Here is a 24,824-nt window from a genome sequence, read left to right on the forward strand (position 1 = left end):
CTTCTTGATGTGATATAAAGCACCTGTACAGAATGAGACAGGAGAACTTTTGACTGCATATTCAAGCTGGTGTGAAATCTCAGGAAGTTTTAATGGCTAACATTGGTGGATGAGGATAATTTGAGTTATGATGAGACATTTTTGGGCAAGATATGGAAGGAAACATTCATTTAGATGCATAGGAATTACTAAGGTTTTTTATAATCAAGCCTTGAGGAAAATTTGGCTTTGGAAGCAGGAGATGCTCAGTGGCTCTGCCCCAGGAAAGTCTCCTGGAAAGGGCACCTCTGCTTATGCTCAGTACAGGGAGAACATTAGCAGGGAGCCAAAGTCTGCTCCCCATGACATCAGCTGTCCCTTCTTGGACATTCTATTGTCTCCTAGAGAGTTCTGGCATCCTCTGTGATGTCACCAGTGTTGTAGTGACAACCAGTGCCCTAGTTTCTCTCAGACTGAGTCTGGCGGTTAAAACCTAAGACATGTTTTCCCTTCTTCGCAAGCGTTTTGGGAGGGGGAACGTTGATTCTGGAGAGACTAGAGTGAAGGAGTCTGGCCTTTCGTCTCAAAGTAATGATGGACAGAGACAGCACTTCTGGGGAATGTGGAGTAAGTTCTGGGCAGTATATTTTGAGCTTCCTGTCAGGGGTCTGCAGGCTTAAGCTAACCTTTCTAGCAATGGGCCACAGCAACTGGAGCATCTGAAAAGGAATTGAATTTCCATGAATATCACAATTCCTGAAAGTCAAGGATCTCAGAACTTTAGATTCTCTGTCCCCACTGGGAGGATATGGTAAGGCCAATGCTATTACACTGTGAACTTCTGGCCTTTACTTTTCAGTTCATTTGGTATGTTACATTGATATAATAACACCATCAGGAGTCATGGAGAGTCCAACTTTTCTGAGTTTAGACAGGGCAGCAATGTACTACACTATCTTTGCTTCTTTAAATACAGTGGGCATCTGACAGTAGTAACAGGGAGAATTGTGCTCCAGGCAATAACCTTATGTTCTTAGACCTTCTCTGATTTCTTCTAATTGCAGGGTCATTGTTAGCTTTATATATTAGAGATGTGTGTTACAAACATGTTTCTACAATACCAAAACTATTTGGAACGTGTAGAAAAAGATTCAGCCTGTAACCTATGGGTACTTCTCAGGCATTGGGTATTTCAAATAGGGGAATTGATAAGTCTGTTGACCATGTCCTCCCTGGAAATGCGTTTTAAAACCAAAGTTGTTGGCCTAGAGTATCAGGGTAGGACATCTGAGTGTCTCCAATCACTCAAGTCTTGTGGATGGTGAATTTATCATCTGAGTTCTGAAACCACAGGGGTGAGGAAACCAAGCTGTACCCTGTTCAGCTGATAATACTCCTGGAGAAGCCATCTCCATGGTCCATGTAAGCACGTGATGTCCGGCATAGGGCACACCTGGCTGCTTACATCTCTTGGTCTCTATAGAGTAGTGCGAGAACTGAGATCCACTGAGGAGGCCTCTTAAGCATAGACCAATCGCCTAGCAGTGACACTGGGTTCCAGGCTTGTTCTCCTGTTTAGGCCTAACCGTGGTCTATGTACACTCTATGCATTCTCCCCATGCAGGTTCACTTGTGGTCTTCTACCTACAGACGCTGGGAGAGAAACATCATCCCCTGAAACTGCCCTAAGCAAGAATCAGGCCAAGAAGGAAAAGGAGAGGCTGATTGAAGAGCTGCGGCTCATTACCGAGGAGAGAAATGACCTGAGAGATCGCCTGAGGTTCCTGACAGAGAGATCCAAGAACTACAGGTATGAATCACTCCAAAGGCTCTTGTTTCATTCCTGGGTCTGCAAGGTCACCTTCGTCTTATCCTATTAAGGTTTTGGGTTCTAGAAAGCTGTTCCTCCCTAACCACCCTGTGCTAAACCTCACCTCCCATATAGAGGAGATTCAGAACCTGACCCTTCCTGAGGAGCAAGATGGAAAATGGACTCATCTGCTTCCATTTATTGAAAAGCATATCTTGTGGTCTGAATGAAGAATTCGGGGATAAAGTCAGGGAGAGTGAGTGCCCAGTGTGCATTTGCAAAGCCCTTTACAGCTGGTGGCTTTACAAGATTGGAATTGCAGTGAGTTTATGGTGAGTCTCTGTACTTGCTAGGCAGGGGACTGAGTGCTGGAAGATCCAGGCAGCAGCCTGAGGGGCCTGGTCCCAAACTGTTCATCTCAATGCTTGACTAGAAGGTCTCAGGCTCAGGCCTGTTTGTTATTGTCTGTGTGTCTTGCCCTCTGAGACAGCAATGGTGCATGCATTTCTCCTAGTTCTCACAGTGCTCTCTGTTTCCCTATTTGTCTTTCTCTGACTCTGTTTACATTTCACTTTTTTTGGGTGTGTCTTAGTCTGTGAGTCTGTGTGTGCATACATCCAAATGCATATGGACAACTTTTAAATGTTTTTATTTCCCTCCACATTGGAATCTAGGGGTCTATGTCTTGGCCTGAGTATTTACTTGTAACACCTTCATGGTGATGTGAATGCTCTGTTCTGGGAGCCCCACTGTCAACAACACAGTTCTTTGACTATGTGACCACGTTTGTCTGTTTATTTTTATTCTTTGTGCAGATTATAATTTTGTTTTGATATATGGTCTGTTATCAAAACAGGAGAAAAGAAATCACAGGTTTCTGGCTGTGTTGGGGTGGGGGAGCATGGAGAGGTGTGGCCTAGGCACTTGATAGCTTAACTGGCTTGACTGCAGATTTCCTCTTGATTGAACAAAGGGAGCCAGGGAGCCCTCCATCTGGATGCTGAGATTCTGGTGTCCTGGACGCAGAAAAACAGGTTTCTGAAGCTGAAGAAGATCCCATTATGTAGAATTCAGAAGGTGTCCTTCCAGGACTGGGGTAGTACAGGACCCACCCTGAGTTCATATATTCCTAAATGCTGATGTTCATTGTATTCTATCATTTGGGGCCAGGCCACACTTCAGGCCAAATCCATATTATGAAGGCCAGGAGAGAATGGAGGAGGCGGTCATGTCAATTCTGCACAACTTAGAGATGGAGAACACTGAGATCCATGAGAACAGCCAGAAGCTGAAGAAGGAGATGACCTTCTCTAGGTAAGTCCTGGTCTGAAAGGCTATCACTTGTGGAATGGCCATTTCTGACTTTCTTTGTTCTGGATTGGACAGTCTTCAGCTATGATTCTATCTCTTGTGCTGTTTACACATCAGTGTGCCAGGGTCATTAGGACTCAGTTTTCAGTTCCATAAAAGAGTGTTCCTCATCCCAGGATTGTCTAGGCATCTGCAGAAGGCTCTAGATAGAACAGCACTGATTAAAGTCAGCAGGTTATTAGGCTGACCTGGACCTCTGGGGTCACACCAGGTTTTACAACACTCAGTGTGTGGACCACATGGTTAGCATGACCTTCTCTTGGTACTACTGACCTCTTTTGAGGGTGTTGGCCCACTACTAATTGATGTTGCCCCCATGCATTGGGCTTTCATGGATAGATGTAGATCTGTGTTCTTTTTGAGAGATGTGGACACTAATTGGTGCTCGGGCCAAGCAAAGAATTTATTCTTCCCTGAATTAACTCTTTGTGGTTTGTGCAGCAGCATTATGTGTATCAAGATGTATTTTATTAAGTCTTCATGGGTATCTGGGACCTGGTAGAGTTAGTGGGACTTGGGAGTAGGAATGGGAGAAAGGGCCAGCCTGATCTTACTATGCAGACTGTATTTCCAGAAACCTGCTCAGCCAGGTCCTGATGGAGAACACATGCAGGAAGAAGTTGGTCCCACGGAAGCAGGGGAGCAAGGAGGGACATCTTGATTGTGCACTGAACCAGAAATATTTGGTTGACTTCAACAAGAAAGATAAAGACCAGCAACGTCCAGACCCAGCATCATCTGGTAGGGACGAGCAGCTGTGTTAGCTTAATAATATCTGATAAAATTTGCCAATTTGATACATCTGTGCTCTCTCCTACCTCCTTTCTAATTTACACTCACAACCAGCCAACCACCTCATGTAATGGCATTGTTCATTGCTCTGCCTATGCACAAGTATTCTGGGAAGTTAAACACTTTTCAGAAATGGAATTATATTGCAAGTATATTTTGCTGATCTTTTTGAAGCTGCAGTCTAGAAATGGTGACAGATGAATAACATACCTCATTATTGCATATCCATGTGATAGATTGGATCCTATGCAGAGTTTTGAACAAGTTCGTGGTTCTTTGACAAATGACACTCTGTGTTAATGTGACTTCTTGTGTAGGAAGCACCTTTCCAGGATAAGAACCAAGTGCAAATGTCAAATTAGTACTTGTCATTGGCTTTAACCTTGGTGACATATGGACATCTCCTTTCTTCCGGCAACCCAATGAGGTCTCTTCCCATTGCCCTGTTCTTGGTTTGCACTGGTATAAGTCTGGGTCCCATATTGGCAGCCCACATTCCAGTTAGGCTTGCCGGGGATTTTGCCCTGCCTGCAGAGTTAGCAACAATGATATCAGTTAAAAGGTCCATGTCGACTGTCCAATAGAACTGAGGTGGTAGAAGGCAGCATTCTGACAGCTGGCTAGCATTTCCCCACCAAATCAGTGTCTTAAAAACTGTGTTCCTCTCCCAGGTCTCAGAAAGTGCAAGAGAGCTGGAATTGGACACACACCAGTAAGAGAGCTTCCTGAAAAATGAGTTGCTTTCTCAGGAGTCCCTGATGACAAACATCCTGAATGGTAAAAATATTTTTGGATGAATATTCTTCCTCAGAGTTAATTTGTCATTTCTTAGAGACCCTAAATTTATATAACACTAAGCCAGCCTGACTGATTGAGGTCTTACTCACTTTCTTCTTCAGAAAACACAACTTGAGAGACAGCTTGGGGGACCGCCTTTCATTATGTGTGCTAGAGGAGAAACAGCAATACGTCTGTGCTTCTACATGTTCGTTAAGAATATGCTTATGTTTAGAAATTTTTTTGTTATGATTTTAATTGAAGTTTTCTTTTTGTTGTTTCATATTTATGTGTTTTGTTACTATTTTTCACTTTCAAATATTTTTAAATTTTTTATTCATTTTAATCCTGCTGTGTTGTAAAAATGTATTTGTTATGAATAAAAATTGAATTCTATCTCTTGACTCTTAAGACCATCATTCTTACTCAAGGGTTCTGTGGACCTAGAACTGACAGCTAGAGATGGATCTCTGCATGTTCCATGGAGCCTGGGCTAATAAGTGAATTCAAACTCACTAAGGGGTACCCAGTGTGATAGTGTTTTTTGTGTGGATAATGTGGCTGTGTCTCCAACAAACACTTTATGATGTAATCACTGACATACTTTACCCAATTGTTAGGGGCATGTGGTTCTTCTGAGAGAGCAGCAGATGCTCTAACCTGTGAGTCATCACCACAGCTCCTGCAGGTGGCTTTTGTTATTCCACATGAGGTGCTGTATTAGGTGGACAAGATCACCTATGATTAAATAGAGAGATCTCAGGAGATGTGTGTTCACAGGGAACTTACTGAGCTTGCCTGCTCAACGTGTTAGGTTGCCAGGCATCCCTACAGAGCTCTGGTGTTCTGGACAGCTTCATCACCCGCCTGCTGGCGGTATGAGGATATCGTCTGGGAGAAATTGTGCAGATGACTGAAGCAGAAGTCCGAGGGCTGTGTATCACGTCTCGTGAAATCGTTCTTAGCCAGCCAACAGCTGTGAACACAGGTTTCTTTTGGAGAGCAGGCCTGTGCAGTCCCAGAACCTAGGTGGGACAATTCAAGCTACCCTTTTTCCATGGCCAATCTCAGATCATATTCAGAAAGTATTTCTTGGGCTAAAGAGATGGCTTAGTGGTTAAGAGCACTGACAGCTCTTCCAGAGGTCCTGAGTTCAAATCCCAACAACCACATGGTGGCTCACAACCATCTGTAATGAGATATGATGCCCTCTTCTGGTCTGTCTGAAGACAGTCACGGTGTACTTGTATACTATAAATAAATAAATAAATAAATAAATAAATAAATAAATAAATAAATAAATCTTTAAAAAAAAGAGTATTTCTTCCAGGTGATGGATTTCCAATTTATGGAATTGAACTAACTTACTGATGGTGGAAGTGACACAGAGAGTTAAAGTACAGAAGGAATAATCCAGAGTGTCCACCAACAGTTGCTGTCACACCAGGGCTTTTAAAAGCTCAGCTGTTAGAGAAGCAAGGTAGTCTTTGGTCATTCTCAAGCTTAGGTCTTCTAGTCATTATAAGGTGACCATGACACAAAAAGTGTCATCTATATCAAAATAGAGAATAGTAACTAGATTCACACCACACTATCACATTACTACTATATTTGAGGTTCTCAGTTAATATCTAAGAACCTGGAAGAGGCCTGGGTCTTGCTACGCATACTCATAATTTATGTCCCCATTGTCAGCTGAGATTCTTCATGCAGCCTGGGGTCAAGGAGGTCATCCCACAAAGCACAAAACACCCATCTCAGATAAACATGTATGGTTTATTGAATCCAAAACATCCATGAATTTCAGGACACAATTAAATGTTGAAACCTAAGGATAATAGATAGAGAAGAGAATTAAGATTTCTAGTTCATAGATCCAGTAAACACCTTCAACAAATCATAGCAGCAAACTTCCGTACGGTAAAGAAAGAAAAGGCCATAAAGGTAAAACAAGCCTACAGAAATTCAAACTAATTGTACCAGAAAAATTCCTCCATTCACATAATAATTAAGACGCTAAATGCACAGATCAAGAAAGAACATTAAAGGGGCTGGGGATTTAGCTCAGTGGTAGAGCGCTTACCTAGGACGCACAAGGCCCTGGGTTTGGTCCCCAGCTCCGAAAAAAAAGAACCAAAAAAAAAGAAAGAACATTAAAAGGGGTAAGGTATAAATATCTAGTAACAAATAAATTCAGACATATCTGAATTACACCAGACTTCTCAACAGAGATTCTAAAAGTCAGAAAATCTTGGGCAGATGTAATGCAGACACAGGCTCCTATATCCAGCATAATCCTCAATCAACATAAAAGGAGGAACCAGGATATTTCATGACAAAACCAAATTTAAAGAATTCTTTTCTGTAGGAAAGCACAACAGAGGCTAATAGGAGGAAAACTCCAAGACAATGAACTAAACTATACCCCAAAAAAACCAAGAAATTAATCTTCTGTCAATAATTTAAAAAAAGAGAAGCACACAAACATAATTTCACCTATAACCAGAAAAAGAAGAGAATGCAGCAATCATTGGCTTTAATATCTGAACAGATCTTCTTTCCCTAATCCCCAAGCTCCCAGAGGCCAAACTGCCAGCCAAAGTGTATGCAAGGATGCTCTATGGTTCAGGTGAGGCCTGTTGCCCACCAAATGGAGATCCTAGAGGTGTGAGGTGGGAATGGATATGTGTGGGTGGGGAAGCACTGTCACATAGGCAAAGCTGAGCAGAAAAGGGATGTAAGGTTTGATGAGGGGAGTGTGGAAAGCAGGACAACAGTTGAAATGTAAATAAATAAAATAACCGTCTAATAAAAAATAGCCAAAAATAAAATAAAATAAAATAAAAAACAAATAAAAAGGTAAATGAAAATTAAACCAAACCAACCAAACAAACAAACAAAACCCCTGTAGTGTATTGGCCTAATGCTGCTTGTATTTTAATGCTAATTGTAGAACTCAAGACTGGTTAACCCCTAAATAACTGACCCTGCTCCCAGTTAACTGTGATTACATAGCCTGTAAGAGTTGAGCCTTATTGTTTGGAAAGTAGATCTGGTCCATGGAGGTCAGGCAGCTGCACAGCTACTGTGCTGACTAATGCACACTAAAAATAAATTTAACACAATATGAGTAACCAGTAAGACAGCTCTGTAGCGGATCCTAAAAGGAATACTTTAGTTTGAAGGGAAGGACAAAACACCAGAGAACACAGGGGATAAATTAATAAAACTAGGAAAGTTAATCAAAGAAGACTGTGAAAACCACAAAAATTAACAAAATGACAAAATTTAATACATAGGTTTAAATAATAATTACATATCACTAAACTCAATATCTAGGGTGGTGGGGCATGAATTCTGCCAAGGTCTGAACTCAGAAAGGTGGGGTTGGGAGAAACATGTCTGGTTAAATAGTCCACCCACATTGTGTCAATGTGATTTAATCTAAGGACAAAGAAGTGGAGCATCTCTCATGGCTTTCTTCTAACCCCTTGAAAGGATCACTGGGGTGTGACCTCAGTACTTCATACTTCTTGCTAGGTCAGCGAAACTCAGGGAAGCTTGAGATTGTCATACAACAGTATTAGGCTAGATATACTGAGTAGATGATACTAAGTTGTTCAGATGGTGATACCCATTTGCATGTGTTCTTAATGTGGACCTAAGGAAAGAGAGATCAAGGTCCTTAGAATAGAAGGGACATTCCCAGTCCTTTTCTACCATTCCAGACTGAAAGGCTGGTAGGGAGAAAGTGGTAAATAATAAAGAATTAATAGATGACGCTTTGAATGAAGGGTTGGTTTTTGTGCTGGTTTAAGGGAGGGTCTCAAGTATCCCATGTTGCCCTCTCCCTGGCTGGCCAGGTTCACTTTGAGCTCAGATAAACCTGCTTCCACTTTCCAATATATAGTCTTAAAAGAGGGGCCTCCGAGGACTGTGAGGACAGCATTAGCCATTGACAGTTGAGGTGTGCAACCCACAACTATAGTTTTAGCCACTTTGTTCCATGTCTACCAGCTATTTCAGATTGTTGCTGTTCTATGCCTGACAATCACGGACACAGAAAAATAACCTGATAGAGAGCAAGGACATGGTGATCACATCCTTGCCTCTGCTGTATGTTCTGGATGAGGTTTGTTAAAATTCCAATATTGCAAAAAGCTTTATATAGGGCCCATCACATTAAGGGTCACTATGCACTGTTTCATCTAAAATGGCGTAATCAGAACTGACCGCCAGACAACACTTCCTGCGAAGTTCCTATGAGAAGCTTAAGTTTTTTGTGTTTTTTCTTCTTCCTTCCTTCCTTCCTTCCTTCCTTCCTTTCTTTCTTTCTTTCTTTCTTTCTTTCTTTCTTTCTTTCTTTCTTTCTTTCTTTCTTTCTTTCTTTCTTTATAGGTTTAGAGGAATGTATTTGGGGCCACGGATCTGCCCCTAGTATCTTAGCTATGGATGTGATCAATCAGTGTTAGTGTATGCATTCAATAAAATGTCCATTTTTGACTAAGGTAGATGCTTCTGTGTTTTGTGGGGTGACCCATTGTCAATGTGTAGTGAGTTGGGGCGCTGGGTATGGTCGCATACCCCAGGACACAGGGAGTGCAGAGCAAAGGCAGAAGAAACTGCATGCAGTTGCAAGCTTTATTAATCCTTATTAAGCTAAGAATATGCATTACTACAATTTTCATTGTGTCAAGATACCATAAGATCATTATTCCCAGGATACCAGGAACAATGAGGGAAGATTAAACAAAGAAAAACGAATAAACAAAAGCTTCTTCTAAAAATATTCATATAACAAATCACCTCTCTTATTATAATCAAAATATACTCACCATTACCAAGAGAGCGTTAGAACCACTTCCACAGAAATGGGACACAGCAGAACATAATTTAAGGCCAAGTGAGAAAAACATTTTCTTCTCCAGGGCGGCATTCCAGCCCCTACTTGAATCTGTCACCAGGCCTTTCTTGACCCTGCCTGGGAGCTGCATCTCTATGTCTTAACAATTCCTTCTTTTTTCTTTTGTTTTAAAGTAACACTTTACATAACATAGCTAAAGGTCCTTGTAGGGGTTTAGTCATGTAAAAATAAAGCAACATAATACATAATGTACATAAGATTATGGCAAAACTAGCTCCTCCCAAGCTATGGAAAATCCTTTGAAGCCAAGCCTTGGGATCTAATCCTGTCAATTGATCAGCCAATAATTTCGCTATTTCCATAGGGGTAGTATCTTCTAGCTGTTTACCAAAAGACATTCGAACATCATATTTCAAGGCATTAATTACTTTTGAAGCACTTTCATTACCCTCTAAATAGGCTTGAATTAACTTCCAATCATGTTCTGTGTCATTATCCATATATTTACTAACAGAAAAGTAGTAGAATTTCATCATGATAAGCAATATAAGCCCGATAACTGGCATTGGCCGCAGCAGAAGAAACCATGACTAAAACACACATTGCTAAGAATAAGTGCTCAGAAGTAAAGGACTTTCCTGAAGGGGACAAAATTATTCCTTTCAGTGCTTAATCGCTTCACCTTACACCATATAGGTAATAGGGTTGTCACTACACGGATCCTTATCCATTGTTGTTTGTGGACACTAAGAGAAGCCAGGGCCTCAGTAATGGAGGACACCTCCTCATCTCCTGAGAACATCCATCAGGAGAAAATGTAGCAGGTTTAACTGGATTCCTTTGAGGGTAGAGAGCAGTTCTTATTATTCTGTGCTTGGATCCATCTCCCAGGTAACCAGAATAGTCTCCCATCCTGTAATGAGACAAAACCCTCTCCCCTATATACAATGATGTCCCTTCCTGCCATTCAGCATCCCAGGCAATTTTTATCCATACTGTCTGTTCCATGCCTTCTGGGGGGAAGTTCAACAAAGTGTCTATCTGCTCTTGATATAACTTCACCTTGTGGTAAATTAAGAAAATTAATAACGTATAATGCTTGTGCCAATATAGCTCTGGGACTGGTCTGCAAACTCCATTCAGGTTGCATAAGGCCATCTCTTTTCCCCCTTTTTAATTTTATAATTTGTCATTTCAGGGTATGGTGAATTCTTTCAACAAAAGCTTGTCCTTGTGTATTGTGTTCTGTACCAGTAATATGTACAATATGATATCGTTGACAAAATTGTTTATATTGATAAGAAATATATGTTGGTCCATTATCAATTTTAATTTTAGAGGGCAGTCCCATAACAGCAAAAGTTTCCAATAGATGCTGTATAACATGAGCAGTGCGTACTCCTGGCAATGGTGTAGCCACACAAATTTTGAAAAATTATCTATGCTTACATCTATATGTGAAAGGCGACCAAACTCAGAAATATGGGTTCCATCCATCTGCCACGATGTATTAAGTTGCATCCTTCTGGGATTAATTTGAGATGGAATACATTTTATACGTGAAGACTGACACATAGGACAATTAGCAATAATTTGTTTGGCTTGAGAATAGGGAAGCTTATATTTAATATGTAAATATCCTGTATTGGCATGAATATGACTGTGTTCTTCTGGGGTAGCAAATGCCACTAATTGATCTACCATAGGATTGCCAAGTGTTAAAGATTCTGGAAATTTTGAATGTGATCTAGTATGTGTAATGAATATTCTAGAGTTTCATAATAACAATAGTCCTTTAATATGTGAGAATAACATTTAATATATGCTTAGATGTAGAAACAACAGCAGTCGCAATATTCTGTACTACTCCTACAACATAAGCGGACTCAGCTATAATATTTTTACATCATGAGTAAAATCCTGGAATACATTAATTACCGCTAATAATTCATTTTGTTGTACTGACCCAAAAGAAGATTCTTGTCCCCAAAATTAATCTTTGGTCCAATAAGCCATCTTGGTGTTAGAGCCATCTGTAAACACAGTAAGGGCTGATGGTAATGGATCAACAGAAATTAGTGTATTTATCAATTTTTTTTGTTTTTTAAAGCAATCCCACAATTTACTATGGGGAGGATGAAATTCAATATTTCCAGTGTAAGAAATCATGGCTAATTGAAAAACCTCAGACATCTGCATTAAATATTCCCCTTTATCTTTGCTTAATGGGAAAACAATAGCAGCACAATCATATCCCCACAGAGTAACAGGTCTTTGTATGCCTTGCTGAATAATTAAAGAAATTTGTTCCTCATTATTTGTTAATGTTTGGTTAAAGTTTTATTTAATATAAACCCATTCTAAAGGCAACACATCCTGAGCGAAAGCGCCTGTAGGATATTCAAGAGTATTTAAACATATAATTTAATAACTCTATCTGGATCAATACGTGCCAAATATGCATCTTTCCATTTTCAGAAAAGATACCCTTGCATGCCTTCATATAAGCATTAATATCCCCAGCCTCCTTTATAGGTAATAATGCTCTCCTGTACTCTTCATTAGCATTTTCAAAAGCAAGCATTTGCAGCAGTTGTCCTCCAGCTTCCTCTCCTACCATTGTTCTTTCCAATGTTAATTTTAATATACATAAAAACTTAATATATGGTTCATAGAAAGCTACTACCTTTTTCAACCAACCAGTATCATCCTTTATAATAAGTCGGTTGGGCCACACCTTGAATCGATGCTGGCCTAATTATAGGAAAAGAAAAGGCAGGTGAATTCGTCATTATCATCTTGTGAATCTAATGGTCAACATGCCATCCTCGGGAAACGACTTAGAAAAACCTGCTTCAGGCAATGGTGCAGAGCGCAAAACTTTTACTTACGTTTTGTCTTAATGAAGCTGTAGCTTCTTGTTCTGTATTCGTTATTACCCTGTCTGCATTCATGGCCTTGAACACAGTAAAAATTACAGCCCAAAGAGACCAGAAATTGGAATCTTTTTGCTCTGCCTGACAGCCTTTTTCACCTTAACTTCCACTTTGACCCAGATATCAGAATCCCTGGAACCCTCGTCAGGGAACCATGGAGTTTACTCTTGCTGTCTCTAAACACTTTTCTAAACCAGACTGATAGACATGAATTCCCTGCACTTTTAAAGATGCTTAAGCATAGCGAGATGAAGAGAAGATTTATCTTGTCCCATTTCCTTGTAATAAAATGTACTTACCTTATCTGACTGTCCAGACTTACCTTCAGGGACCCTGTTCCAGTGCCATAGGTCGATGTCTAGGGTGTTGGGAGCCCTGCGTCTGGTAGCATTCCTTTCTGTGTTTCCCGATGCTCAGTGGCCATGCCACTCCAGCATGCTTTGAAATGAACCAGTCCGCAACCACCACCACCACCACCACCACCACCACCACCACCACCACCACCACCACCACCACCAGCACCACCACCAGTTTGGATTTGTAAATAAAGTTTTATTGACATCGCCATCCTCAGCATTTACATCCTGTTCAGTTTTGCTTCTGGCTGCAGCTGCAGGGCTTAGGAGCCACAGAGCGCTTTAGGCTCCCAGAGCTGAGAGCATTGACCTTTGCCTTGTTTGTGAAAGAGGTGACTGACCCTTGTGCTCGAGGTGGCCTTTCCGTGCCCTTTAACCCATAGCATAGGTCTCTGTGCCATCCTCTCCCTTTGCTGTGGTGTGCACTTCCTGGTACATTTCCGTTAGCTCTTGACATTTCCAGAGCATTGGGTCTTGCAAATTGAATTTGCATGGCACCAGGAATAGACCTGATAGCAGGGTGTGGGACACTCCCTATGGGGAACCCTGCCCAGGGGCATAAGCTTACTTTTCCAGTCAACTCCCTGAACAGTGAGCCTTTGTGGGACAAGGTACTTCACGACATGACTTGACCTCTCTGCAGTGCACCCAATCCCTGCTTGGCTCAGATGTCCCCCAGAGAGGTTGTGTGTGTGTCCCCAGTAGAGGCAGCACTCTGTGTGGTGGCATTGACATGGCATCCAGGAAAGTCAAAACCAGAGGGACATGTCGGGCAGTTGGAAGCAGATGTCTGCGTCCATGGAGAGAAGGATGGACTAGACACTCCTACAGGGGGTGAGCTGAGAAGCACTTCCTTGGCTTTTTCACAGCCGTGTAGGCTGCATGCCATGCTGTGTACCCATGCTGTGCTGAAGCCCCAGGCTTTGAGTCTCCCACAGCTGCTGTGTCCTGGGTCCAGGGTAGGATTAAGCAGACTTCAGCAGGAGAAAGGTGAAAACCCTGGTTGCAGGGTAGGGATGGCACAGTCATAACACTCCTGCACATGAGGCACCTGACTTAGAGCCGTATAGCAGCTGTGACAAACCAGCTCTGGTGACACTCATCTGCAATGCCAGGCCATGGGGGGTAGAGGCAGTAGGATCAGTTGTTTAATTATCCTTGGCTACACGGCAAGTTCGAGGCCAGCCTGGGCAACTTTGTCTATGAAAATAAGACAAAACTAGGTCTTGACTCTGAGCATCACTGCCTGTACCTGGCATGGTTGCCCCACCCCAGGGAAGAAACCCCTCTGTCCAGAGGCCATAACTGCAGGAGACCCCTGGCCAAGTGTCTATACAGCGCCCTGTTTGACTGGTCTGTGCTGAGGACCAACCACGCTCTCCTCAACAGGAAGGACATGGGAGAGGCTGTTTCTGTGAGGTCCCGGGCCCTGAGATGGCCAAGAATAAACCCTGTCCTTGGGAAAGCCATGGAGACTAGGAACCCAGGGGATCTCTGCAAACACCAGGGCTGGCAGGGGACTCTGATCCTTTACAGCAGCTGCTCTCAATCTGTGGGTTCTACATCAGAGCTCCTGCACACCAGACATTTACATTACAGTTCCTCACAGTAACAAAGTTACACTCATGAAGTAGCTCTCCAATAAGTTTATGTTGGGATGACAACGACATGAGGAACTGAAATAAAGAGTCACAGTGTTAGGAAGGGTAAGAACCGCCATTCTATAGGAACCCAGGCATCTGCACTCGGTGTCTGGAAGTGTGATAGGCTAGGCTTCACCCTCAGCGATGCCAGCATGTGGGCACCAAGCCCAGGTTCCACCCCAATGCTTACTGGATATGTGCAGGCCTGGTTCCATCAAGAAGTAATAAAGGAACCCTTGGCAAAAAAACACTGGGTACCAAACACGTCAGGAAAACACACCACCTCTGCTGCAACTCCTCTCAGGAGGGCTAATCTTTCCAGGAGGCCCCGGCTATAACCAAACCTTGTCTCCCAGTGCTTGCCCATTGGTGTCTTGGCCATATTCAGATTTGAGGACTTTGAACAGAATAGCTTCCAGCAGATTTGCATCAATGAATCCAACAAGCAGTTGCAGTCCTACTTCACCCAGCGCATCTTCAAGCTGAGGCAGGTGAGAGTGGACACCTATTCCCCAGCCCAGCCCGGCCATCACCCTGAATGTCAGCGATGTCCCTCAGTATCAGCAGGATGGGGCGTGGGTACCGTAGGTTCCCCAGGACCTAAAGCTATGTCCTTGAACTAAGTGCCGTGCTCAGCCCTTCCAGCCTCTTTCAACCCTTCTGGATGCTCAACTGCTCCTGCAGCAAGGCATCAGTGTGCACATTCTGTTATGTCATTTGTGTGTGTCTACAGGTGGTCAGAGCCTGTCCCCTCTGTTCCTTTCTTTTGCTGTATTTGCCTTTCTGAGGAGGCAGGACTCACAGGTATGGGAGGCAGCCACATGCATATTCTGCAGCCATGTCTGACTCCTCTGAGGCTCAGTCCCACTTACACACCTACCCTCCAACCTCCCCACTCCATGTCACCCCTGGAGCTCTGTAGACCTTCCTGCTTTCTGTCTTTATATAACTGGTGACACTGCAGCCCTCAGTGGTGTCATACAGTGTTAGTTTTTCTTTGCACTGCCTGGAGGTCTGACTTAGGAGAATGGCTACCATTCTCATTCCTGTTCAAGGGTCAGAATCTGAATCCTATGTAAGGCTGAATAATATTCCAGCACATGGCTGTGCCATGTTGAATTTACACAGTCACCTATGGATCTTATATTTTGGCTTGTAAACACACACATATAAGACTCAAGTGACACCCAAGTGGAGAATTGCTGGAGTCCTCCATGGCTTTCTGAACCGTCTGAGAGACCATCCTGTCCACAGTGTATAGGGCACCATCTACTCATAGCTCACACAGCATGAGAAGATTAGGGAGGGTTAACCTGGCTTCTCTGTCTCCTACTTTCTGCCACACTAGCCCTAGCATCTTTCTGTATTGCAGTGAATGTTTAGAACCCAGGAGGATTCCAGCTGCCTTGCTCAAATATAGCAAGTTCCTCCTTGCCTGCTTTGAGACTGAGTCTCATGCAGCCCAGGCTGGCTTTGATCTCACCATTAGTTAAGATGGCCATGAACTCCTGGTTCTCATGCCTCAGACGTCTCTGAGTGCTGGGTGACAGGTATGCACCACTCTTAAGTCCTGCCACTGGGACAAGAGTGAGCAGAGCCAGCTCTGAAGCACACACTTTGCTGGTGTCAGTGATGACTGACTTATGATCCTGTCCTCCTTGCCCATGGCCCTTCTCCTTGGTGCATGCCATCCTTCCTCCCTGTGACTCATGGGGGACACCAAGCCGGAGGATGTCAAGAAGAAGTTTACTTACTTCACTGGGTTGGAGGCTGTTAGGTTCCTGCGTCAGTAGGTGAGATTCAAGCTAGAAGGTTTGTGGCATGAGAAACTGGAACAGAACTGGAATGGCAGGAACAATTGTCACCTGGCTCTGAGAAGACCAGGTGGGCAGAAACTCATCGTTGGGCAGGTAGTGAGCTCAAGACCAGGGTGGGCATTGCTCAGCACATGTGAACAGGTGTGCTTACATGGACATGTGTTTCCCCCACATGGTCACCACTTATCCAGGCACGGTGAATACTCCAAGGAGCTTTTGATGTTTTAACATTGTGTGTGTTTGTGTGTCCATACATACATATACACACATACATTCGTACATATACACGAATACACGTACATGAAAACACATGCATATACATGACTATACACGTTCATGCTGACACACACATATATACACACCTACATGCATACACACATGCACACACACATACACACACATAAACACATACACACATACATGCATACACACATACACATATACATACACACATACACACACATACAATACATATACACACATACAAATACACCTATACACACATATAGACAGACATATACACACATATACATATACACGTATACACATACATGCATACACACATTCATATCCACACGTACATACAGACATATACATATATACTCACATACATGTAAGCACATGAGTGGAAGCCAGAGGACAGCTGGGCCCTTGTTTCTCTCCTTTTTACCACATGGGTCCTGGGGATTGAGTCAAGCTCATCAGACTTGACAGCAAGCCCCTTTAACTGTAGAGCCCTCTTGTTGTCTGCCAGTCACCTCTTTCCACAAATTCTATCCATGGTGGGATGTTTACAGTTGTTATTCTCAGGATTCCTTCAGCAATAGCGCAGACATCATTTACACTGCATTAGGAGTTATAATTCATGTAGATGTCAGGAGAGCTGGAGGCGTGGATCAAGAAGAGAGCCCACTTTCAATGTCATTATGTGGTATTGCCTTAGGCCCTTTTATACACTCCCCTGGCTTTGTCTGAGTATATGTTTGAGGGCTCTCTATGACTGTGCAAAGAAGTAAGAGCTAGGGCTGGGCCACAAAATAGGAAAGTACTTGTTCATCCAAAAACAAAAACAAAAAACAAACAAACAAACAAACAAAAATAGCTCTAGGGTTAAATATTGGTGCTAGTACAGAACTACACATCCAGAAGGTATTTTTCTAAGTAAATAACACAATATTGGGGATGACAATATGATCAAATATCCTACAACATAAGTTTGCAATGTTACCTACATTTTATAAATCAAGTCTGACCACCGTTTTGGTTGTTTCCAATCATGTCTGAGTGCATCATCACGGGAATCCCAAGGAAAATCAGAAATGGGTTCTTGAAGCTGTTGCACAGGGCCAGTATAGATCTAAATACCACAGAGGAAACCTTGATTCTTATCTCAAGGGATCATTCACCATCCCTCTTGTCACATAACTTATGGCAAGACGTCACCTTTCCTAAACTTAGCCTTTTTCCCAGGTGATGCATAAGGGAAGATCTGGTGTCAAGGGGTGTGGATTCAAACCACAGGAACACTGAATTCATTTAAATAGGTGTAGTTTATTAATGCACACACCAATACAGTTCAACCAGAGCAACAGCTCACAACTGTGTACTGGACATTGCTAGGCCCCGCTCATTGCAAAATCCACATGGGCTCGTGCACAAGTGTTGGAAATGCTTCGGTCTATGGGCCCTGACTCAGGCCATTTTACACATAATTTTTCCTATTTTCCTTGAATCTATTGGGTCCTATGTGAAGAATACACTTGGGGAACTTGTTAAGATTAACAAACCTCATAACATACAGAACATAACACGGTATGTGACCAGCACCACACAGGTCAACGTCAGAGTTTTTTGTTCTTTGTTAGTGTTTTTCTTGGCATCCATGATGTGGAGGCATATTACAGAACAATAGGAAAGAGCTGGCTGCTGTGTAACAAATTCGCTGCTATTAAGGTAGGTATGGGGGCAAGACCTCAGCAGTAGCCCTTAAGATGGGAAGGAGATGATGTGTTTGATAACTGAAAGGAGCTGCCTCAGCTGTGTTTCTCTGCCTGCTCAGTGCCCATTCAACATCACTCTGTCCCTGAAGAGGAACTCAAGGTCTGCCCCCTGCTGCCTGTGATCCAGGACTAGGCACAGAAAGGCAAGGATACAGCACTGGTTTCCAATCCCTCAGTAATGCTGGATTTCCAATAATGTACTTGTACACACAATACACAAATACAGTGCGGTAAGATACAATAGATACTAATCATTTCTCACATAGGGCAGCAGTTGATTGACTACAACTAATTCTATTAAAAAAAAGAAACCTGGCTCTTGTAGAAATATACAAAGAAATATCTAGGATGGTGGGGGATGAATTCTGCCATGGACTGAACTCCTGGAAGTGGGGTTGGGAGAAAGATGCATGGTTAAATAGCCCACCAGGTTCACATTGTGTCAACTTGATTTAATCTAAGGAAAAGAAGTGGAGTATCTCTGATGGCTTTCTTCTAGTCCCTTTAAAGCATCACTGGGGTTTGACCTCAGAACTTCACACTTCTTGATGGGGCAACTACACTCAAGGAAGCTTAAGACTGTCATAGGCACAGTATTATGCTATATATACAGAGTAGATAATACTAAGATGTTCAGATGGTGATGTCCATTTGTATGCACTCTTAATGTGGACCTAAAAAAAGAGAGATCAAGGTCCTTAGAATAGAAAGTTCCAGTTGTTTTCTACCATTCCAAACAGAACGACTGGTAGGGAGAGAATGGTAAATAATCGAGAATTCGTAGATGATGCTTTGAATGAAGTGTGGATTTCTGTGCTGGTTTAAAACAGGGTCTCAAGTATCACATGTTGCCCTCTACCTGGCTGGCCAGGATCACTTTGAGCTCAGATAAACCTCCTTTCAGTTTGTAATAAATAGGCTTATAAGAGTGGCCTCCAAGGACTGTGCAGACAGCATTAGCCTTTCACAGTTGAGGTGTGTAACCCACAACTATAGTTTTAGCCATGTTTTTCCATGACTACCAGCTATTTCAGATTGTTGCTGTTATATGCCTGACAATCAAGGATGCAGAATAATAACCTGATACAGAGTAAGGACATGGTGATCACATGCTGATCACATCTTTGCCTCTTCCGTACGTTCTGGATGAGGTTTGTTAAAATTCCAATATTGCAAAAAGCTTTATATAGGGCCCATCACATTAAGGGTCACTATGCACTGTTCTGTCTCAAATGGCCTAATCAGAACTGACTCCCATATAACACTTCCTGCAATCCTCATATGAGAAGCTTGAGCTTTTAGTTTTGACTTTTTCTTTTCTCGTTCTTTCTTATTTTTTGCTATATAAGTTGAGACAAAGATAGTTAAGGCCATGAATTTGCCCCCAAAATTTGAACTATGGATGTGATCAATCAATGTTAGTGTGTGCATTCTATAAAGTATTCATTTTTTACTATGATAGATGCTTTTGTGTTTGGTGGGGTGGCCATTTCCCAGTGTACAGGTGCTGGGACCTTGCTCTATCCACTTAATGATGTTTATAGCCTCATTTTAGACGTTTCTGTGCCACCCTCTATATCTCTTGTGTATTTAATTTTTCTGATAAAAGCTCATGGTATATCTTACTCAGGCCTGTGAGCAGTGCTCCTTTAGCGACATTGGTGCAAAGAGCAGAACTCCACAAGCAGCATGAGGTTCCCTACACTGGTGTCTCCAATATTGCATTTTCCTCTGCCAACTGGTCTCCACACTTTTCCTAGCACCATAAAGACTTCAACTCCTTCTCCTAAGGAATTTTCTGGCAATTGTCGATTGCTAAGCACATGACTTCATGAGTGTTCCCCTAACACACACCCATGTTGTAACCTACCATGCAGACTATTTCTTGATGTGATTTAAAGCACCTGTACATAATGAGACAAGAGAACTTTTGACTGCATATTCAAACTGGTGTGAAATCACAGGAAGTTTTAATGGCTTACATTGGTGAATGAGGACAATTTGAGTTAGTGAGACATTTTTTGGGCAAGATTTGACAGGAAACATTCAATTAGATGCATAGGAATTACTAAGGTTTTTTATAATCAAGCCTTGAGGAAAATTTGGCTTTGGAAGCAGGAGATGCTCAGTGGCTCTGCCCCAGGAAAGTCTCCTGGAAAGGGCACCTCTGCTTATGCTCAGTACAGGGAGAACATTAGCAGGGAGGCAAAGTCTGCTCCCCATGACATCTGCTGTCCCTTCTTGGACATTCTATTGTCTCCTAGAGAGTTCTGGCATCCTCTGTGATGTCACCAGTGTTGTAGTGACAACCAGTGCCCTAGTTTCTCTCAGTCTGAGTCTGGCGGTTACAAGCTAAGACATGTTTTCCCGTCTTCGCAAGCGTTTTGGGAGGGGGAACGTCGATTCTGGAGAGACTAGAGTGAAGGAGTCTGGCCTTTCGTCTCAAAGTAATGATGGACAAAGACAGCACTTCCGGGGAATGTAGAGTAAGTTCCTGGCAGTATATTTTGAGCTTCCTGTCAGGGGGGCTGCATGCTTAAGCTGACCTTTCTAGCAATGGGCCACAACAACTGGAGCATCTGAAAAGGAATTGAATTTCCATGAATATCACAATTCCTTAAAGTCAAGGATTTCAGAACGTTAGTTTCCCCATCCCCACTGGGAGGATATTGTAAGGCCAATGCTATTATACTGTGAACTTCTTGTCTTTACTTTTCAGTTCATTTGTTCTGTTACATTGATATAATAACACCATCAGTAGTCATGGAGGGTCCACCTTTTCTGAGTTTAGACAGGGCAGCAATGTATTTCACTATCATTGCTTCTCAAAATACAGTGGGTATCTGACAGTAGTAACAGGGAGAGATTGTGCTCCAGGCAATAACCTTATGTTCTTAGACCTTCTCTGATTTCTTCTAACTGGCAGGGTCATCGTTAGCTTTAAATATTAGAGATGTGTGTTACAAACATGTTTCTAAAATAGCAAAACTATTTGGAATGTGTAGACCAAGATTCAGCCTGTAACCTATTCGCACTTCTGGGGCATTTGGTATTTCACATAGGGACACTGATAAGTCTGTTGAACCTATCCTCCCTGGAAATGCATTTTAAATCCAAAGTTGTTGGCTTAGAGTATCAGGGTAGGACATCTGAGTGTCTCCAATCACTCAAGTTTTGTGGATGGTGAATTTATCATCTGAGTTCTGAAGCCACAGGAGTGAGGGTCCTGAAACCAAGCTGTACCCTGTTCAGCTGATAATAATCCAGGAGAAGCCATCTCCGTGGTCCATGTAAGCACCTGATGTCCGGCATAGGGAACACCTAGCTGCTTACGTCTCTTGGTCTCTATAGAGTAGTGGGAGAACTGAGATCCCCTGAGGAGGTCTCTTAAGCATAGACCAATCGCCTAGCAGTGACACTGGGTTCCTGGCCTGTTCTCCTGTTTAGGCCTCACTGAGGTCTATGAACACTCTCTGCATTCTCCCCATGCAGGTTCACTTGTGTTCTTCTACCTACAGACTCTGGGAGAGAAACATCATCCCCTGGCACTGAACTAAGCAAGAATCAGGAAAAGGAGAGGCTGATTAAAGAGCTGCAGCTCATTACCTAGGAGAGAAATGACCTGAGAGATCGCCTGAGGTTTCTGACAGAGAGATCCATGAAGAAAAGGTATGAATCACTCCAAATGCTCTTGTTTCATTCCTGGGTCTGCAAGGTCACCTTCTTATCCTATTAAGGTTTTGGGTTCTAGAAAGCTGTGCCTCCCTAACCACCCTGTGCTAAACCTCACCTCCCATATAGTGGAGATTCAGAACCTGACCCTTCCTGAGGAGTGAGATTGAAAATGGACTCATCTGCTTCCATTTATTTAAAAGCAGAACTTGTGGTCTGAATGAAGAATTCAGGGATAAAGTCAGGGAGAGTGAGTTCCCAGTGTGCATTTGCAAAGCCCTTGACAGCTGGTGGCTTTGCAAGATTGTAATTGCAGTGAGTTTATGGTGAGTCTCTGTACTTGCTAGGCGGGGGACTGAGTGCTGGAAGATCCAGGCAGCAGCCTGGGGTAATATAGGACCCACCCTGAGTTCATATATTCCTAAATGCCGATGTTCATTGTATTCTATCATTTGGGGCCAGGCCACACTTCAGGCCAAATCCATATTATGAAGACCTGGAGAGAATGGAGGAGGCGGTCATGTCAATTCTGCACAACTTAGAGATGGAGAACACTGAGGTCCATGAGAACAGCCATAAGCTGAAGAAGGAGATTACCTTCTCTAGGTAAGTCCTGGTCAGAAAGCCTATCACCTGTGGAATGGCCATTTCTGACTTTCTTTGTTCTGGATTGGACGGTCTTCAGCTCTGGTTCTATCTCTTGTGCTATTTACCCATCAGTGTTCCAGGGTCATTAGGACTCAGTTTTCAGTTCCATAAAAGACTGTTCCTCATCCCAGGATTGTCTAGTCATCTTCAGAAGGCTCTAGAGAGAACAGTACTGATTGAAGTCAGCAAAAGGTTATTAGTCTGCCCTGGACCTATGGTGTCACACCAGGTTTTACAAAACTCAGTGCGTGGACCACATGGTTAGCATGACCTTCTCTTGGTTCTACTGACCTCCTTTGAAGGTGTTGGCCCACTACTAATTGATGTTGGCCCCATGCATTTGGCTTTCATGGATAGTTGTAGATCCATGTTCTTTCTCATTGGTGTGGACACTAATTGGTGTCAGGACAAGCAAACAATTTATTCTTCCCCGAATTAACTCTTTATGGTTTGTGCAGCAGCCTTATATGTATCAAGATGCATTTTATTAAGTCTTCATGGGTATGTGGGACCTGGTAGAGTTAGTGGGACTTGGGAGTAGGAATGGGAGAAAGGGGCAGCATGATCTTACTATGCAGACTGTATTTCCAGAAACCTGCTCAGCCAGCTCCTGATGGAGAACACATGCAGGAAGAAGTTGGTCCCACTGAAGCAGGAGAGCAAGGAGGGACATCTTGATTGTGCACTGAACCAGAAATATTTGGTTGACTTCAACAAGAAAGATAAAGACCATCAACGGCCAGAACCAGCATTATCAGGTAGGGACGAGCAGATGTGTTAGCTTAACAATATCTGATAAAATTTGCCAATTTGATACATCTTTGCTTCTCTTACGACCTTTCTAATTTACACTCACAACCAGCCAACCACCTCATGTAATGGAATTGTTCATTGCTCTGCCTATGCACAAGTATTCTGGGAAGTTAACCACTTTTCAGAAACTGAATTATTGTGCAAGCATATTTTGCTGCTCTTTTTGAAGCTGCAGTCTAGAAATGGTGACAGATGAATAACATATCTCATTATTGCATATCCATGTGATAGATTGGATCCTATGTAGAGTTTTGTACAATTTCTTGGTTCTTGAACAATTGACACTCTGTGGTCATGTGACCTCTTGTGTAGGAAGCACCTTTGGGATAAGAACGAAGTGCAAATGTCAAATTAGTACTTGTCATTGGCTTTAACCTTGGTGACATATGGACATCTCCTTTCTTCCTGCAACCCGATGAGGTCTTTTCCCATTGCCCTGTTCTTGGTTTGCACTGGTATAAGTCTGGGTCCCAGATTGGCAGCCCACATTACTGTGTGGCTTGCTGGAGATTTTGCCCTGCCCATAGAGTTAGCAACAATGATATCAGTTAAAAGGTCCATGTCGACTGTCCAATAGAACTGAGGTGGTAGAAGGCAGCCTTCTGACAGCTGCCTTGCATTTCCCCACCAAATCAGTGTCTGAAAAACTGCCTTCCTCTCCCAGGTCTCAGAAAGTGCAAGAGACCTGGAATTGGACACACACCAGGAAGAGAGCTTCCTGAAGAATAAGTTGCTTTCTCAGGAGTCCCTGATGACCAACATCCTAATGGTAACAACATTTTTTGGATGAGTATTCATCCTCTGCGTTAATTTGTCATTTCTTAGAGACCATAAATTTATATACCACTAAGCCATCCTGACTGATTGAGGTCTTACTCACTTTCTTCTTCAGAAAACAGCACTTGAGAGACAACTTGGGGTATCGCCTTTCATTATGTATGGTAGAGGAGAAACAGCAATACGTCTGTGCTTCTAAATGTTCGTTAAGAATATGCTTTTAGAAATATTTTTGTTATGATTTTAATTGAAGTTTTCTTTTTGTTGTTTCATATTTATATGTTCTTGTTACTATTTTTACTTTCAAATATTTTTAAATATTTTTATTCTTTTTAATCCTGTTTTGTTGTAAAAATGTATTTGTTATGAATAAAAACTGAATTCTATCTCTTGACTCTTAAGACCATCTTTCTTATTCAAGGGTTCTGTCCCTTCCTGTGGACTTAGAACTGACAGGTGGAGATGGATCTCTGCATGTTCCATGGAGCCTGGGCTAATAAGTGAATTCAAAGTCACCAAGGTATACCCAGTGTGACAGTGTCTTTTGTGTGGATAATGTGTCTGTGTCT

At 42.5% G+C, this 24,824-nt stretch overlaps 1 protein-coding gene and 2 long non-coding RNA genes across 3 annotated transcripts; all 3 read left to right on the forward strand.

The window, feature by feature from the left end:
- Window positions 1-443: 443 nt before the first annotated feature.
- On the forward strand, window positions 444-5,125 carry LOC134483580 (disks large homolog 5-like). The gene is made up of 6 exons (XM_063278817.1): window positions 444-606; window positions 1,630-1,789; window positions 2,960-3,103; window positions 3,735-3,901; window positions 4,624-4,729; window positions 4,852-5,125. The coding sequence occupies exons 1-5, from the start codon at window positions 480-482 to the stop codon at window positions 4,686-4,688; spliced, it is 663 nt and encodes a 220-aa protein (XP_063134887.1). The 5' UTR covers window positions 444-479; the 3' UTR covers window positions 4,689-4,729; window positions 4,852-5,125.
- A 15,435-nt stretch (window positions 5,126-20,560) lies between these two features.
- Window positions 20,561-22,726, forward strand: LOC134483486 (uncharacterized). The gene is made up of 3 exons (XR_010060325.1): window positions 20,561-20,831; window positions 21,864-22,014; window positions 22,480-22,726. It is a non-coding gene; the product is annotated as an uncharacterized LOC134483486 (long non-coding RNA).
- A 254-nt stretch (window positions 22,727-22,980) lies between these two features.
- LOC134483487 (uncharacterized) lies at window positions 22,981-24,528 on the forward strand. Its single transcript, XR_010060326.1, has 3 exons — window positions 22,981-23,423; window positions 24,143-24,247; window positions 24,371-24,528. It is a non-coding gene; the product is annotated as an uncharacterized LOC134483487 (long non-coding RNA).
- Window positions 24,529-24,824: the final 296 nt, after the last annotated feature.

The sequence above is a fragment of the Rattus norvegicus genome, chromosome 19, assembly GCF_036323735.1.
Source record: "Rattus norvegicus strain BN/NHsdMcwi chromosome 19, GRCr8, whole genome shotgun sequence".
Taxonomy (NCBI): Eukaryota; Metazoa; Chordata; class Mammalia; order Rodentia; family Muridae; genus Rattus; species Rattus norvegicus.